The sequence below is a fragment of the Elgaria multicarinata genome, chromosome 5 (assembly GCF_023053635.1).
Source record: "Elgaria multicarinata webbii isolate HBS135686 ecotype San Diego chromosome 5, rElgMul1.1.pri, whole genome shotgun sequence".
NCBI classification, from domain to species: Eukaryota; Metazoa; Chordata; class Lepidosauria; order Squamata; family Anguidae; genus Elgaria; species Elgaria multicarinata.
The window spans coordinates 42,591,178-42,606,579 of NC_086175.1; the positions used below are offsets into that span (position 1 = coordinate 42,591,178).

Below are 15,402 nucleotides of genomic sequence, written 5' to 3' on the forward strand. Positions count from 1 at the left end.
TAGGTGGTACTAAGAACCAGCATAACTAATTTAAAAGTTTCAAAATATTTGTGTGTGTGGATTAAAATCTAAAAAGCTATATTTTTGGAGGGTGTAAAGTAGTTACTTTATTACATAAAATATGAAGACATCACTATGGTTCTCTATTTTCACTGCGAACAGAGCAAATATAGCAATGATATGCCATTACTCTTCTGTATCCTGAGGAGGGTATCACAGTTTACAGGGTTTGCAACTGTATGTGATATAATATTATGATTATTTAGAAAGGAGCTGCAAATCCTATTCCTATTTAGGAATAGGTTTGCCATCACTTTCCCATTTGCCCTTGCACATCTCTAGATCTGCTGCATGTTTCTTAACTTTTTAACATCTTCCATGTCTAGTTGCCTCTGTCTTGAATTTATTGAGCTAAGCTTTCACTGGTCATTTGGTAGAAAAAACATTCGTTCATAACCTCCCACCGATTAGGAGACTTAGTGCTTTTCAGTTAGTCAACAGGCCGAGAACTGAATGCTTCTTCCAATAAAGAAACACATGGATGAAAGGAAAAAAACTTTGTAAACTTTCATTGAAATTATATATACACAAAATATAAAGAGCTGCAATGCAGTGTTTGATTTTCAGATTTAGCGCTTCTTCCAGGTGAATTTCCTGCGGGCTCCCTCTTGACCAGGTTTCTTTCGTTCTCTCACACGTGGATCACGTGTCAGGAGACCAGCTGTAGGGGTAAGAGGGAAAGTTTTAAGCAGTGCAGTTACAATGATTTAATACTACATTAAAAACAATAGTCAAGCTTGAAGCAGGGGAAGGGCAATGTGCAAGCCCATGGGGAACCTAAGTAAGAGAAACTTCAGGAACGTTTACATTTATCCAATGTTTGTACATTGGTATAGAACATCTGAGAAGTCCCTGAGTTGAGCTCTATTTTAAGTAGTTAATTAGCATGGTGTGTAACTGAGGCCATCGCTTCTTGATGCAGGCAGTTGCCTCATAAGCAGGTAAGCTCAGTATTTTCCTCATTCTTAGGAGTAATGCTCTGGAATTTAGTTAATAGATAGCTGGCTGACATAAACAGGGACTTTTGTTTTCTTCTCAACATCCATAAAAATAGCTTTTCATCTGGCCAACACAAATCAAAGCTTACTATTTCCCAATACAGGGCTGGCCATTTTTATACAATGGAACAAGTTATTTTCCATGGCATGCCGTTTTGTTCAAAATATGTTGAACATTATTATTTAGATAAAGCACATAAAGGAAGTCAGGTCAACTGTTCTCTTTATGCTTGTACCTTGCCTCATGAACTCCACCTCGCTTTCAGGGACAAAGCTGCATAACGCCTTTGCAGAAGCTAAGCGGATTGCTCCAGCCTGTGCTGCTCTTCCTCCTCCAGAAACAGAGCAGATCATGTCATATTTCTCCAGTCGATCAAGAAATTGGAACGGGAACATCAGCTGTTCTCTGAAAATACAAGCATAAAAATAAAAAAAGACCCTTGAGGTCAGATATGAATAATCTAGTAAACCATGAAAACTGTGCTGTCCATGGATCAGATGAACACAAGCTATTATGGAATTACCTTCTTGACATACAGATATACTCTTTTGCAAGCCACCCTACCTTAACAGAATAAAATCAATCTACATTTCTATTTGTTAAAAATCAAATAAAAAATCAGAGTAAAATGAACTAGATCAAGTGATAATTCATGTAACACAAGTGCTTTGCCCAGGTAGCCTTTCACCCTCTCAATTATACAAAGTGTTTTCAAGTGGGAGCAAAAATCAAAAAACATTCTACAGTGTGGTGTCAAGTATGATTGGCTTAAAAACTAGCATGCTTCCTTTGGAGTATGTAAGGTTTAATGTCAGTGGGGGAAAATGATGGTGATAAAGCACCAATTCAAATGCTATTCAAATGCTTTTCCCTTATTCAAATGTAACAACCTGGACACAAAAAATATGTGCTGGTGGCATGCAATCTGCTTTTAATTCCAGCAATAGTGTGATAACAAGGGAGACTATGTTAAGAAGAATCACTACTAATGTCAAAAGTCTACTTACTCCTAAAGCAATGCCTAAGCCAGAGACATTTGCAAGGACAGATGACCAACGTGAATCAACTGAAGCAGATTCTGAAGCCAGGCCTGCATAACTTGTTTTTCAACAAGCCAAATGCAGCTTAGTGGCATTGTAATGTGCTCTGTGAGATGCTTGATCACTACTGGTTTTTGCAGTCTCACAGGAAGCAAACACAGAAGTTATTTTTGGCTTGGCATGGGTCAAGTTATGCAGGCCAGCTATAAGCAGTGGTAGGCAACACATCTCTGAATATGAGATGCTGGGGACAACACAAGAAACCTGCTGCCTTCTGTCTGGCCATAGTTGGAAATGGGAGGCCTTTGGCTCAATTCAATAGGGCTCTTACATTTATTATTTATTATTGCATTTATATCCCACCTTTTTTCTTCCAAGGAATCCAAAGCAGCATACATAATCCTCCTCCTCTCCATTTTATCCTCACCACAACAACCCTGTGAGGTAGGCTGGGCTGAGAGTCTGTGACTGGCTCAAAGTCACCCAGTTGGTTTCCATGTCTGAGTGGGGACAAGAACCCGGATCTCCCAACTCCCAGTCCAACACTTTAGCCACTACACCACACTGGCTCATAAACGGTACCTACCAGATCTCTCAATTTGTTCTGTAAATCTGTGCCCAAGATTAATTAGACTAGGGTCTATTATACCCCCACCTCTGAAATACTCGCTTTAAGAATGGATTTGCATAAATTACGTTCTCACATTTCATGGTTGTTTTTGCAGACACTTTGTGGAGCTATCCACTCGGTGAAAGGATGAGCAGTTATTTTGCTTGCAAGCGGGTTTTCAAGAGGGCACAGGAGTCTGACCTGTGTTTCACTCTTTGACAAGTTACGGGATTCATGTGGACTTCATAGCCAAGTGGAGTGCAAACAAAAAAGAAATGGTAGAAAATTGGTTTACCCTCGAAAGTTCTTATTTCAACAATGATCTAGTACAGCCTTCTCCAAAACTGGTTCCCTCCAGACACCAAAGTGGAGGTTGCTGCTCTAGTTGTTTACAGAAATTTTGGATCATACTTCACTCAGTTTTTGGCTCAAGTAACAGAACAGTAAGGCATGGGATACTACACAATTTTCTTAAATGTATATGAAAAATAAATTGTTTTGATAATGAGTTACTGACAGTACAGGGATATAGACATGTTATACAACCCTAAGGAAAGAACTGCAAAGACTAAGAAAATGGCTATAGTATCAGTTTTGAAAATTAAAGTAAACTCTCACTTAGTGTACTCACCTATCCTGCAATACTGGAAAGTATAATACATAATCTTCTCCATTTATAGTAATTTTTCCACTTCCATTGTCATAAACAGTAGCAGTAGCAGATGCTGTCTTTCTTTTTCCTTCAAAAGCAAATCACATTGTTTATTCATTTATCTTTAGCATTTCAAATAGCATATGCAACAAGCTGATGACAGGAAAGTCCTAGCAAACCTGAAGTAAGTGGAGATTCTTACAAAAATATTATTTATTCTAATATTGTTATGCAGCATTCTTTCCTGGTCAACTGCAGTATTACCAACAAACAAAGAATGCATCACAGGCTACCACTGCTTCTATTTCCTAAGATGCCACTTTTTCAATTTTTAAAGTGGCAAAAACTACTATAACCAACTCATGGAGATGGTTACAGTAATGACCTAGATTCTAAATTTGTTGCAGGCTGGGGAAGACTCAAGTTGCCATGCTTCTGACACTTGCCTATCATCAAGATTATCTCAATTTTTCAGGTAAGGAAAAAAAGAGCCAGCAGACAGGGACCTGGTTTGCACAATCACCACTGCTTAAACAAGCCACCATAGCTGGTTAAAGCACTGCACAGCTTGTTTAAGCTCTGGCACACGTTGGGCACCATTTGCTTAATTACCCGCCTGGGCATTGTTTGTTGTGTCATCTGAACCTAGGCAGCATGATTCATTGGAGGGGAAAACAACCATCATAGGCTGTTGTTGGATTATGTGAGGGTTGTTTCCCCTTCCAACAAGGGAGGGTGCCTGGGTTCAGATGACATGGCAAGCTAGACTTAGGTGAGTAATTAGGCTAATGGTGGCAGTCATGTGTTGTGTCTTAAACAGATTAACACAGGTTGTTTAAGCCACAGTAATCATGCCAACCAGCCTGCTTAGCAGTTCCAGGTATTTACCACTGATTTGTTAAAATGCTGCCAAGGAAATCTCTAACATCTCAAAAACTTAAGTGGCATGGTTGAGTCCTGATATTAGCAAATTGTATTATACCAAAACAGAGACATTTTTTAGAACAAACATATTTCTATAACAGGGTTAGAAACAATCTCTCCCTGTCCCTGCAAGTAGTAGTTATAAAAACACTTATCTGAATAAATTACAAAGCAAAAGGAACAAAAACGACTTATTCAAGTTGAGAAAAATGGATTTTTTTTAAAAAAAATGTTATTACAAATTATACATACAGTAAGAGCAATATGATACGTACTATATAAACAATCAGTAAGAAAATATATACTACAATCAATAAGAGATCACTTCTCTGGGTTACTAAATTAAGGCATATATGTTTTCAGATTCACATATTATACATTATATGTTTCATATGCAGAGTCTAAAACAACCCAGCTGGGAATTGTCATCTGTTAAATGTTACTAGAGTTTAACTGTAGGAGTTCATTACAATCAAATCAAGGTCTTTACATCTTTATTTTACTTCTGATAGCAGATCTTTAAGTGAGAGTCCACAAAAGCCAGGATGAGCACTGGTTATCTTAAAATAAAATAACAACAACACATGGAGTAGGGTTTAACATCAATAAATTTGGAAATTGACAAGGATATAAGGTGATGTCAATCACAGAGGTTTTAGAGAGTACATTGATAAGCTTCCCTCTTTGCTCAGGTTATAACAAGGAGAAACAGTTATATCTATCGATGTCTAAATTATATCTACCTCTCATACAGACAGTGAAAGGGTGCCAGGCATTGGAAAAATGAGCAATTTTGTTTGATCAATTCCATATCGCCCACACTGGTCTTCACAGTTCCTGTAAATACGACTCAGTTGATTAGGGGTCACATTGTACTGGTATACTATTTTATAATGGTTCTCTTTCATGTTAATACAAGGGGAGCATGCTGGGCCTTGTAAGAATATTTTCCTCCACATTTGTGGTATAATTGGACAGCCTATTGCTCTTCCCCATCTAGGTTTGAAGCTGTTACCCTTGTTTTCACCTCTCTATATAATTAACAAAGCAATCTGTGATAGCAAGCCCTTCCATTTCTTCTGTTCATAAATTAATTGTTCAAAAGCAGTTAGATCTGAATTCAACATGGTGTTACGAACGTTAGAATTTAATTGGTTACACTGCAGCCAAAACGGGCCTGTCCTATTCTGTGTGTAAGATCTTTTAAGAAAATGCATGTATAGTTTTTCACCACTTGTATGAATCTATATACTTTTATCCAGCTTGATAAAAGTATATAGACTCTACCAATTACTGTGAAATGATCATTATAAATGAATGATGCAAGTAAAGAAATTTTGGAGGAAAATATATTCTTAAACTTATCCCAACTAGCGTAGCAACAGTAATACAAGGGTTATAATTGGTTAATACCTGTGAGTCATTGATTTTCTTTTTACTATACCATGGCAAAATTGCAAGAGGGACCTTGTGCATTTTGCTCGATCACATACCCTGGTATACTAGGGACGTACGTTACTACATTGTGCAAGCACCTTTAAATGGGTTGCATAGTAGTATGCTATCACATTAGAGATTTTCAGTCCTCCCTTCTCGTAAGGTTTTTCTAAGGTCTTTGCTGAAACTGAAAAATGATGGATTTTTCGTATAGCCGCCATTGCTATGAATTTTTCCTTTTTCCCCCCAGTAGAGGGTAGCATACTCTGAGAATTCAAAATGGCAGCCAGCATCTTAAACAGAAAAATATTAGATTTCTATATTAGATTTTTTCTGCTTAGGTTCAGAGCTATATGACTACCATACACAAGGAATTCTTCACTAATAGCAACCCACAAACCTGTTTAAGTAGGAATACTTCAATTTAAGCATCCTTTGTCTCATTAATGTAAAATGAAGTAAAATATGCTTCTTAACTCCAAAGTACTCCAAGTAAAGTGGTTTGCATGGTAAATATGCACTCTAGGACAGTTATTTATTATTTAAATTGATTTTTTGTTGATTAGTTTCTATTGTTTTTTTAAATATTGTAAGTTATTTTGAGTATTACAAATACACTGGAACAGTGGAATACAGGTTTTACAAAATAATTATGATGTTCTGAACCTGAACTTTAGAAACAATTTGGTTCTGAATTGGGAAGAACAAATGCACTTTAGCACATTGTAACAACCAACAGAGGCACACAGGGCACTACATGTATTTAAGGCTGCAATCCTAGACACACTTTCCAGGGAGTAAGCCCAACTCAGTGGGGCTTATATCAGAGTAGAAATGCATAGCATTGCACTGTAAGACAGACATTTTTTTTCTATGCTGCAAAATGACAGTCAAGTCATTTGAGAAAACAAGTTTTGTACTACAATTAATCACACTATCATACTGCTTATTTCTCAAGGAAGAAAGACTAAAGTTATAAGCATTCTATATAATAACTTATAGAGAAGCTTGTATTAAAAGACATTTTGATCCCCAAACACAGAACAAATTTAGCGAAGTAAGAAAATGAAATGATGCAGTTTTGCTTATTTGTCTAATTTAACTCCTCTTAATACAAAGAATGTCTTCAAATACAAAGAATGACTTCAAAACCAAACTCCCTTTTCTTTGGTAGAAGAGTTTGATCATCTTTAAACAGTATCAAATAGAAGAATTTTTGGGGGGTTGGGGGGGGGGATAGCCCAGAAGGAAGAGGTTTATATTCAACTGAGACACTGTGGTGCTGAAATCTTGTCAACTTGGTAGGTTAAAATTTTGCTCATTTTTCTACATTATGTTTTATTATGTTTTTATATTGTATGATTTTAAGCTTTATTTTGTGAACTGCTCTGAAAGCTTTATTGCAACAGCTTAAATTAGGGGTGGGCAACTTCAGAAGATCCGGGGCCAATTCCAACCCACTCCCCCAACCCACCACAAACTATAACCCCAACATCACATTTGGCAACGGCAATAAAGCCGCTCATTCACTTTAAGACAAGGCACAAGTTTGCATTAAAGCAAGGTGTGTACACTCCCTGAGCGCCTTGTTTTAAAGTGAAAGACTGCCTTTTTTGTCGCTGCACCACTGCAGCTTAGCAGCAACCACATCAAGGATGGCAGAGCCACAAAAAAACAGGCAGGAGAATTGCACTTAACCCCTGGCCTAAATGAAGCTTTGCTGGATTTAAAAAATATGAATGTGAAAGACTATGTTGTAGATATAGTCCCGGTTCAGATGATCACAGGGGAAGGGGGGATGGCTTCTCCCCCACCCCCATGTGTGCACCTGCTGATTACAAAATTACCCGTGCTCCAGAGCAGGTGGTCTGAATCTGGCATCTGGCGTGGCAGAGTAAACTTCATACCCACCCTACAACCCATGACTTGAAATAGGGATTGTAAGGTGGGTACAAATCTACCCCCATCGCGGTGCACACAGGTTCGGGCGACACACCAGGTAATTATGTACACAATGGGCATGTGTGGGGGAGAAGCCACAATAACTTTCCCCCCTGCGATAATCCAAACACCCTCAAAATGACAAGTGTTTAAATGCTTCCTTTTAGGTGCTATTTTTTGTACACATATATAATCATTTGAAAGAACTATTTTGCCCACTATGGAGAAGCAGCTAAAGGATCCTTATGCCCTGGTCACCTATTGGTTACTAAAGCAAGTACTGGAGCAGCATCTTTTTTCAGTGTTAACAGACAGCAGCCCAATATTGGAACATCTTTTGATTTCTCAGGTATCCAAATATGTCTGAACTAAGGAAATAAGCCAAAAGTTACCTTCTGCAGTGCTAAAGGCCACTCCTCGCTCATCATACTTCAAGGGTTCAATTGTCTGTTTCTTGGATTGGATGGGTAATTGCTTGCGAAATTTTAGCACAAACTCTTCTTCAATGCCACAGCATGGCAATGCTACTAATCTTTCTAGCAGCTGAATACACCGTGAATACTGTAGACAATAAAAATTCATTAAGGGGTGGGGGTGCAAGTGTAATTGCATTTGCCAACAACTTCTATTTTTACATGCTTGATCTTTTTGGTTTTGCTCTTATTGATAACTTTTTGACAGGATGACACTTCTGCATTTGCATGCTGCTTTCAAAACAACTCGCAGATGTATCATTTTCTATGTGAATAAAGATACCTAATCCTTTCCCCCCTAACAAATGAATCCATAATTCAAAAATATAATCAAACTCTTTGTAAGACAGGATTACCACATTAAGATGAAGTTCCATCTTAATTTTCAAAGAAATATTTAGTGGGCCTCGAAACAGAATTCAATTCTTTGATGAAAAGTGGCAAGAGGTAAGCTTCCCAACTCATTTGAAAAGAAGTTGATGCATTACATTTAAATGGAAATAATTTTATTTTCTTAAACTCCACTTGTTAGGTGATTATATTTCATAATACATACAGGAAATGTGTATCTATGCCATTGGCTGTTCATGTGAGACTTACTTTAATGTTTATGATTTTCTTTAAAAACCAAACAATCAAGCTTTTAAAAAATTCAAGAGATACTTGACTTAAAGGGCAACCTCTTGAAATAAATTATCCTTTGCTACTGTATACTTCTCTTCCTACATCTTGAACATGTGATTAGAAAGTAAAATGCCTCACTGATAATGCATGGTCTTGTTACCAAGACTTATTTGAAGGCCTTGTGCCCCCCCGCCCCCCGGCAACAAGGAATCAAACCAGTCATAGGTATAAAATCTTTTCACACAATGACAAACATTTCTTTGTCGATGGAAATTCACATTGCAAGTTGAGGAAATGCAGAGAGAACATACCTTAAATATTTATTTAGTGCCCCAAACAGCATAAGGCTCTGTATGCATGCACACGTGTATGCATACGTGTACACACACACACGCGCATATGCACATGAAAGCAACAATAAAGAAAAGAACAAACAGGATGGGAGAATCAGTCCACAACAGAGATGAGGCAATGATGATTCAGGGAAAGCTACCTGCACTCTAAGCATTACCTTTTTGTTATAAGTAATCTGATGGCAGACATACCATCCTAGCATCCCAAATGTATCATCACTATCTATAGTGCTGCACATTTCTTAAGTGCCAACAGTGTGCTAGGCCTTATAGATGGGCAACATTTTAGGAGCACTTATTACTATGTTTTTGCAGTAGTTCCTGGCTATTCTGTTTTTCTTAACAGACAAACTGGTTGAAATTTTTTTAAAAAAGGATTTCGTTATGGAGTTTATTCTGTTCTTCCAGAGAATGTCCAATTGTCTTAATATTCACTGCAGAACTTTGTGGTTTCCAAGCATAGCTGCCCCCCACAGGATAGTTTGAAGAGTGTGGAAGAAGGGAAGCAGCCAACAGCAGTCAAGAAGCTTTAATGCACCAGGTTTCCAGAAAGCCTTGCTTTGGTATTAGTTAGGAGAAGCCATCAATGATTCCCAGGCATAAAAATGCAGATGGGTTGTGGCACATGGTTGCCAGTGGTCTCAAATTGGGACAGATATGGGGAAAAAGAATCATGGAACGTGGGTCGGGAAGAAGTTGGGAGCATCAGGGACAAAGTGGTCAGAGAATAATTGAATGGGTACTCAGATGAGAAAAGTCAGATACAGGAGGGGCACAATGCACAATGAAGTCTTAGGGTTCAAAAGAACAGACAGATTCTTGGATTGATCTGGTGATGCAACCAAGTCAGATTATTATAGTAGTAGGAAGCAGAAGTCAGATTTTTATAGAAGTAGGAAATTGTATGTTTGAATGCTCATCCATGGCCAAAACCCCCTCACTGCTTCTGAACATACTGACACAGTTTGCACATAAGGTCAATTTAAAAACCACCGGGTTGTCATGCACGAGTGAGCGCACTGCCACTTTTTCCTGTTTTGTGCACAACTCATGATCAGCTCCTTCATAGACTGTGCAGCCTGACATGCAAAGCCAGACTACTGTGTTGTTTATTGTCTAAACAACTGAGTTTTTAGCCCATGATTTGTTGTTGGATTAACTGCTGGGTAGTTCAGCCCTTAAACAACCCAGTAGTCCAGGTTCAAATATCGCACTCCACAACCTAAGAAGGAGCTGATTGAGAGTTATGTCAGATGCCCAGTCCCTGGCTTCCTTTGTAGTCAAGCTCCCAAGCTGTGCTTCTAGTCAATTACTTTTATTATGCAAACTACAAATAAATAGGTCTTGCTTCAGGATACAGAGAGTATCCTTATGTAGCAATTGACAACAAGCTTTCCTAGCAGGCTTTACATAATACAGTAAACTTCAGATAACTACCTGGATTAAAGAACCATGAATGAGAGTTGCCACGCTGGCTGCTACAGACCCACCATTACAGAGTGAGTGGCCTACTGAGTCCCACCCTCAAGGTGGATTTTTCCACGGGGTCGCCTCCCTTGCTGCAAGTCTCTTGGAGTGCCTCATGACCATGTTGCTCTTTCCTTTTCATCTGATGTCTCACCCTTGGGTCTCTTATTCCTACCTCCTCTTCCTGTTCATTAGGACCCTGTGATCCCACGAGTTCAGGAAAAGGCCCAGCCTGGCAAGCATCCAACTGATTAGATTGTAGTTGGGCTTCACTCTCTCTGTCACTGTTATTCTCCCTGGGGCCCTTGATCCTGCAGCCTTGATGCCTTGACAACTCTTTCCACCTCCACCTCCCCATCGTACTCAGAACCAGTTCTCATATTTTCTTGGAGCACATCACCAGAAGTGCTGGGCCCAATTTCAGAAGTGCTGGGCCCAAGGTTATGCACTAAAGCAGAAGAGGCAAACATGCTTGCAGGCAGCGCACCCACTTCTACACAACAACCCACTGGGCCACTGTGTACAGAGAGGTGTTTTGGGAGGGGGGGCATTAGTGTTTCTTCAAACATACAATTTCATACTCCATAACATTAAGTGACATAGTCTGAGAACTGCTTTACCATTGGATTCAGTTAAATCTATGAACTATTCCACAATTTTGGTAAACAAGATGCCCAACCGTTACTTAAATAATTTGTACAGGAATCAATTAAGTTATTCCATTGTGTGTGCGTGCGTGTGTGTATGCACGTGCATGTGACAGAGTTGAGAACATGAATAATCCCTGTCTCCAAGGAGCAGATTTCCCCCCCAGAATCCTTAAAAAACCACCAGTAGCTGTTCCGTTAGGATACAGGGTTCATTAAATAAAGGAGATTAATTACTCACATCTTGATCTGACAGTTTTTCCACTAACATTTCTTCCAATTCCTCTTTAATCAGCCATCTGCTGCCAATCAGGTTGCTGTTTAAAATATCACATATATTCTCTTTTTAACTAATCATGCAATTAGAGTTAGATTGCAAAGGACCACACATACAGTCATACTTCATTTGGAAATATACTTTTCTTTCTGCTTTGAAAAAGTGCAAGTTAGAGTTTCAAACTTTATTCTAAAAAGTGAAGAACAGTACTTCCAACCTGATAATTTCATAAATTAACTACGGTAATAATAATTTTCAATCTGTTAAAGTTCAAATCAATTTAGTTTAAAGATTAATTTTCTGCAGGATTCTCACAAATATTTAAACCATTTGTACCGCAATGAAATTTGATACACAAAGTTTCAAAAACAACAGCAAACAGGAAGTATTCACACTTTTTATCTTTCCTTTAACTTTCCCCTCAGATTCAATGATTGAAGTAATACAGTAGTAATGGCTTATTGAATCTTACTGGATTCTGCTCTGACCCAAGAAAGACCAGCCACTGGCCTCAATGCATCAAATTTAGCAGTGGTCAGACACAGTAGGGAGTAGCATAGGATTGGATTTGCCACATTTTTAAAACAAAAAAAATTCTAATGAATTGTCACATAATCATTCTTTGGTTTCGACTATTCCACAGGTCGTGTATATCGCTGAACACAGGGAAGTGGAATGGTAACAGTCCCCTGGGTTTGGTGCTGTTCCTTCATTTAGCCACTTGTTTCTATGTACCTTGTCTTGCCTCGCTACACCTCAGGCCAGGAGAAGACAACCTCTCAAACTGGCCTAGGCTGGAGCCCAATCCAGCCCACGAATGTTGAGCAACCACTCTGGGATTGCCCCCTGCTCTCCCTAAGCCCCGCCGCAAAGCCGAGTAGTGCAAAGGGGGAATCCCTTTGTTATTTCCAATCAGAGGTAAGCTGGGGATTCCCCGAACGCCACTTCCCCTGCCCCTCACACACCAACTGGGGTGTAAACAGTACAGAACGGAGCACCTTAACTTAGCCAGCGCTCCCAGGCAATCCCTGTGCAGAAAGGCATGGCGCTCCATACCCCTTTCCATGTGTGTATGTATGTATGTATGTATGTATGTGTGTATATATATATATATATATATATATATATATATATATATATATGTGTGTGTGTGTGTGTGTGTGTGTGTATGGGGACTTTGGGTGCAGCCTCTAAAATCATCTGGTTTGCCGGCTTGAATGGGGTGGTGGTGGTAATCCAACCCCCAGATCAAAAGTGGTTGCCTTCCCCTGCTTTAGGCCATGTACTTTTCTTCTGCTCCTTCTCATACATTCTCTACCTCAATGACTTTGTTTTCTACTCAACCTTCTGCCCTTCAACCGACTTCTACCTCTTTTTTCAAATTGGATCCCCTCCTTTCATGCTAGACTCCTCTCCCCTCCCGCCCCCAATTCATACCTATTACAAACCCTCACTTTGACTTGATGGTTTATACTTCAAGCTTGGCCCTAACCAATTCTGTTCGAAGTCTGAACTTTATTCTCAGGGACAAGAAGACTGGTCACTTACTTTGAAGATTCCTCCTGGTTTAGTGTGATGGAGACATCCAATAATGGGTTAAGTCTACCCCACCAACCTGGAAAGCTAGGGATCCCATGACCAAGATCTTCCCTTAGTACCAATGAACTTGGCCCCCTCCTCCAGTTCCATCCATGACTGAGCTTGAGTGACACAGAGAAGCCCCGTCCTAAAAGTATGGCATATTGAGACAGAAAGGAAAGACGATGGCTTTGAACCTTGACAGGGCATGGCAGAACAGATAGCATCACTGTTATGTAATGAATCCTGGATGCTTGGAAGACTCTGCCAGTCTTGGATGCTTGAAGACTCTATGCTTATGGTGTAGTCTGCATGTCTCTGTCACATCAAACCAGAAGGCGCCTTCATGGTAAATAACCAGTGTTTCCTTCTCAGTTTGGTTTCTTAGATAATTTTACTAGGCCCTTGTAGAGGGAAGCCTGGCCTAGGTCCTTATTACTGAGATCTTCCACTTGGACACAGAATGAGGTGGTGGAAGAAGCTCTGTGGGTTAGTGCCCTCCACATATGCTTTTTTGAGATCTGTGATGGAAAATCTCACCAGGGTCTCTGAGGGGGCATCACTGTCTTTCGGATAATCAACCCCGTCCAGAGGTGGGCAGCTACTGGGGCATTCACCACAGGCACCTTTAAACTGTCAACAGCCTGCTCCAGTAACAAGTTAATTGGTATTGGAATAGTCCTCTATGTGGCTGATTGGACCATTCTTCCTCCTCACCCTGAGAAGTCTTTGCCTCTGGTTTGGAATTTGAGTGAGTCATGCTGCTATCCTGTGCTCAACTAAACTATGGGGGTCTGGAGAGTCCTCCAGGTACTCTTCAGAAGAGGAGTGCAGACTTAAGAGTGGGTGTTTTTGTTTGGCTAGAGAAGGGGAGGATTCAGACAAATGTTCCCTTCTATTATCCTGTTGCTATTGTACTATTTGATCAGAGAGCTTCAAAATGACTGCATGGTTAAATCTGCTAAGAAGCGTGTCCACTAGATCAGAGAGAAATAATGCTGGGGGCTGCGGTGACTGGTTGAAGGAGCTAGAGGTCATTGCAGAGGGCTGGCTTGATTGGAACCTCAAAGGATCCTTGGGATGGCTAAAAAAGTCTCTACAGGTGTGTTGGAGCTGTAATGAACCCAAGGGCCAGCATATGTGGACTTGCCAGATGACTCCTCCCTGGCTAATGTTTTGGGTATGGCGACAGCAGAGTCAGAAGAGCTCTGGGTTTACACTGGCTGCTTAGTGATCTTTGCAATCCAGATATATTTGATTGCCTTGTTTTTTGCTTTGTAGAGTTAGAGGCAATCTTTTTCTTCTTGGTGCCATAGATTGAGCAGCAGAGAGGAAGGGGAGACTGGAAAATGAAGCAGGAGAAAAGGGTACATTATTTTAATTGAAAGGAGAAATCGCAAGTAGGAGGCACAAGAAACTATAGGAAAGGTAGAATAGTAGCTTAGAATAAATCTAAAGAGGAAAGAGGTAACAAGGAACTAGGTCTACTCTGGACAAAATGTAAGGACAAACTGAGTGAGTACTGAGGCAAAGATCTTGGTCATGTGATCCCTGCTTTTCTTGGGAGGTGGGGAGAATTAAGTCGTTGTTGGATGTCTCATCACACCAAACTGGGAATTCAATTTTCACACTGCTTCTCTAGTCCTCAACTTCAAATTCTTTTTCTGATTTCAACTTCTCCCTCATTTTCCAATCCATTGTGAATAAGACTTGTCCGTCTCTTAACAATGACTTTGTTTCAACCAGTCTTCCTTCAACCTCCAGTCTAAGTAATGGCCTTTGGTACCAGCCAGACTGCTAGTTCTTCTGAAATGCCCAGTTTCAATTCTGTTTATTTGTTACCTCTTGGTTCTAACAAAGACACTGTTTGGAAGAGTCTCAATACAAGGTAAAGAGCGCTGCTTTATAGTGATGCTGTAATGGCTGTCCTCCATGAGGAAAGAGCTTCTAAATGAAACAGCACGAGAGGATCTGTGGAGAATGTCCCATAGCGATGCCATTTTCATTAGCATCCCTCTGGTGAATGCAACATGTGATCCAGCTCTTGAAAGGAAGTTGTTAAGGATCAATCACACTCTCAATGCTACTCTAAGTTCTGTTCTTTTCCAAGCAAAGCAATGATACTCTTTCCCCTTTAACTGCTACTCTCCATCTGTGCTTTACCTCTGATTCACTCCTGAAATCCTTTGCTCCATTATTCTCTTTCCTATCATTAAAGAGCTATCTTCAAGGAGAAGACAGACACAGTCCACCAACCCCAACTGCTCAATCTTTTCCTTTCCCTATTGCCCTCTCCAAACTGTTTTCTTCCAATCCCAAA

At 39.8% G+C, this 15,402-nt stretch overlaps 1 protein-coding gene across 1 annotated transcript in view; it reads right to left on the bottom strand.

The window, feature by feature from the left end:
* Positions 1 to 554: 554 nt before the first annotated feature.
* MRPS9 (mitochondrial ribosomal protein S9) overlaps positions 555 to 15,402 on the bottom strand; it is a 50,737-nt gene continuing 35,889 nt past the window's right edge. The window contains exons 7-11 of the mRNA XM_063126223.1: positions 11,469 to 11,544; positions 8,056 to 8,224; positions 3,341 to 3,449; positions 1,295 to 1,464; positions 555 to 721 (exon numbers count right to left, since the gene is read on the bottom strand). Of these exons, the coding sequence (XP_062982293.1) occupies positions 630 to 721; positions 1,295 to 1,464; positions 3,341 to 3,449; positions 8,056 to 8,224; positions 11,469 to 11,544 (616 nt within the window). The 3' untranslated portion in view covers positions 555 to 629. The remainder of the gene's footprint in view (positions 722 to 1,294; positions 1,465 to 3,340; positions 3,450 to 8,055; positions 8,225 to 11,468; positions 11,545 to 15,402) is intronic.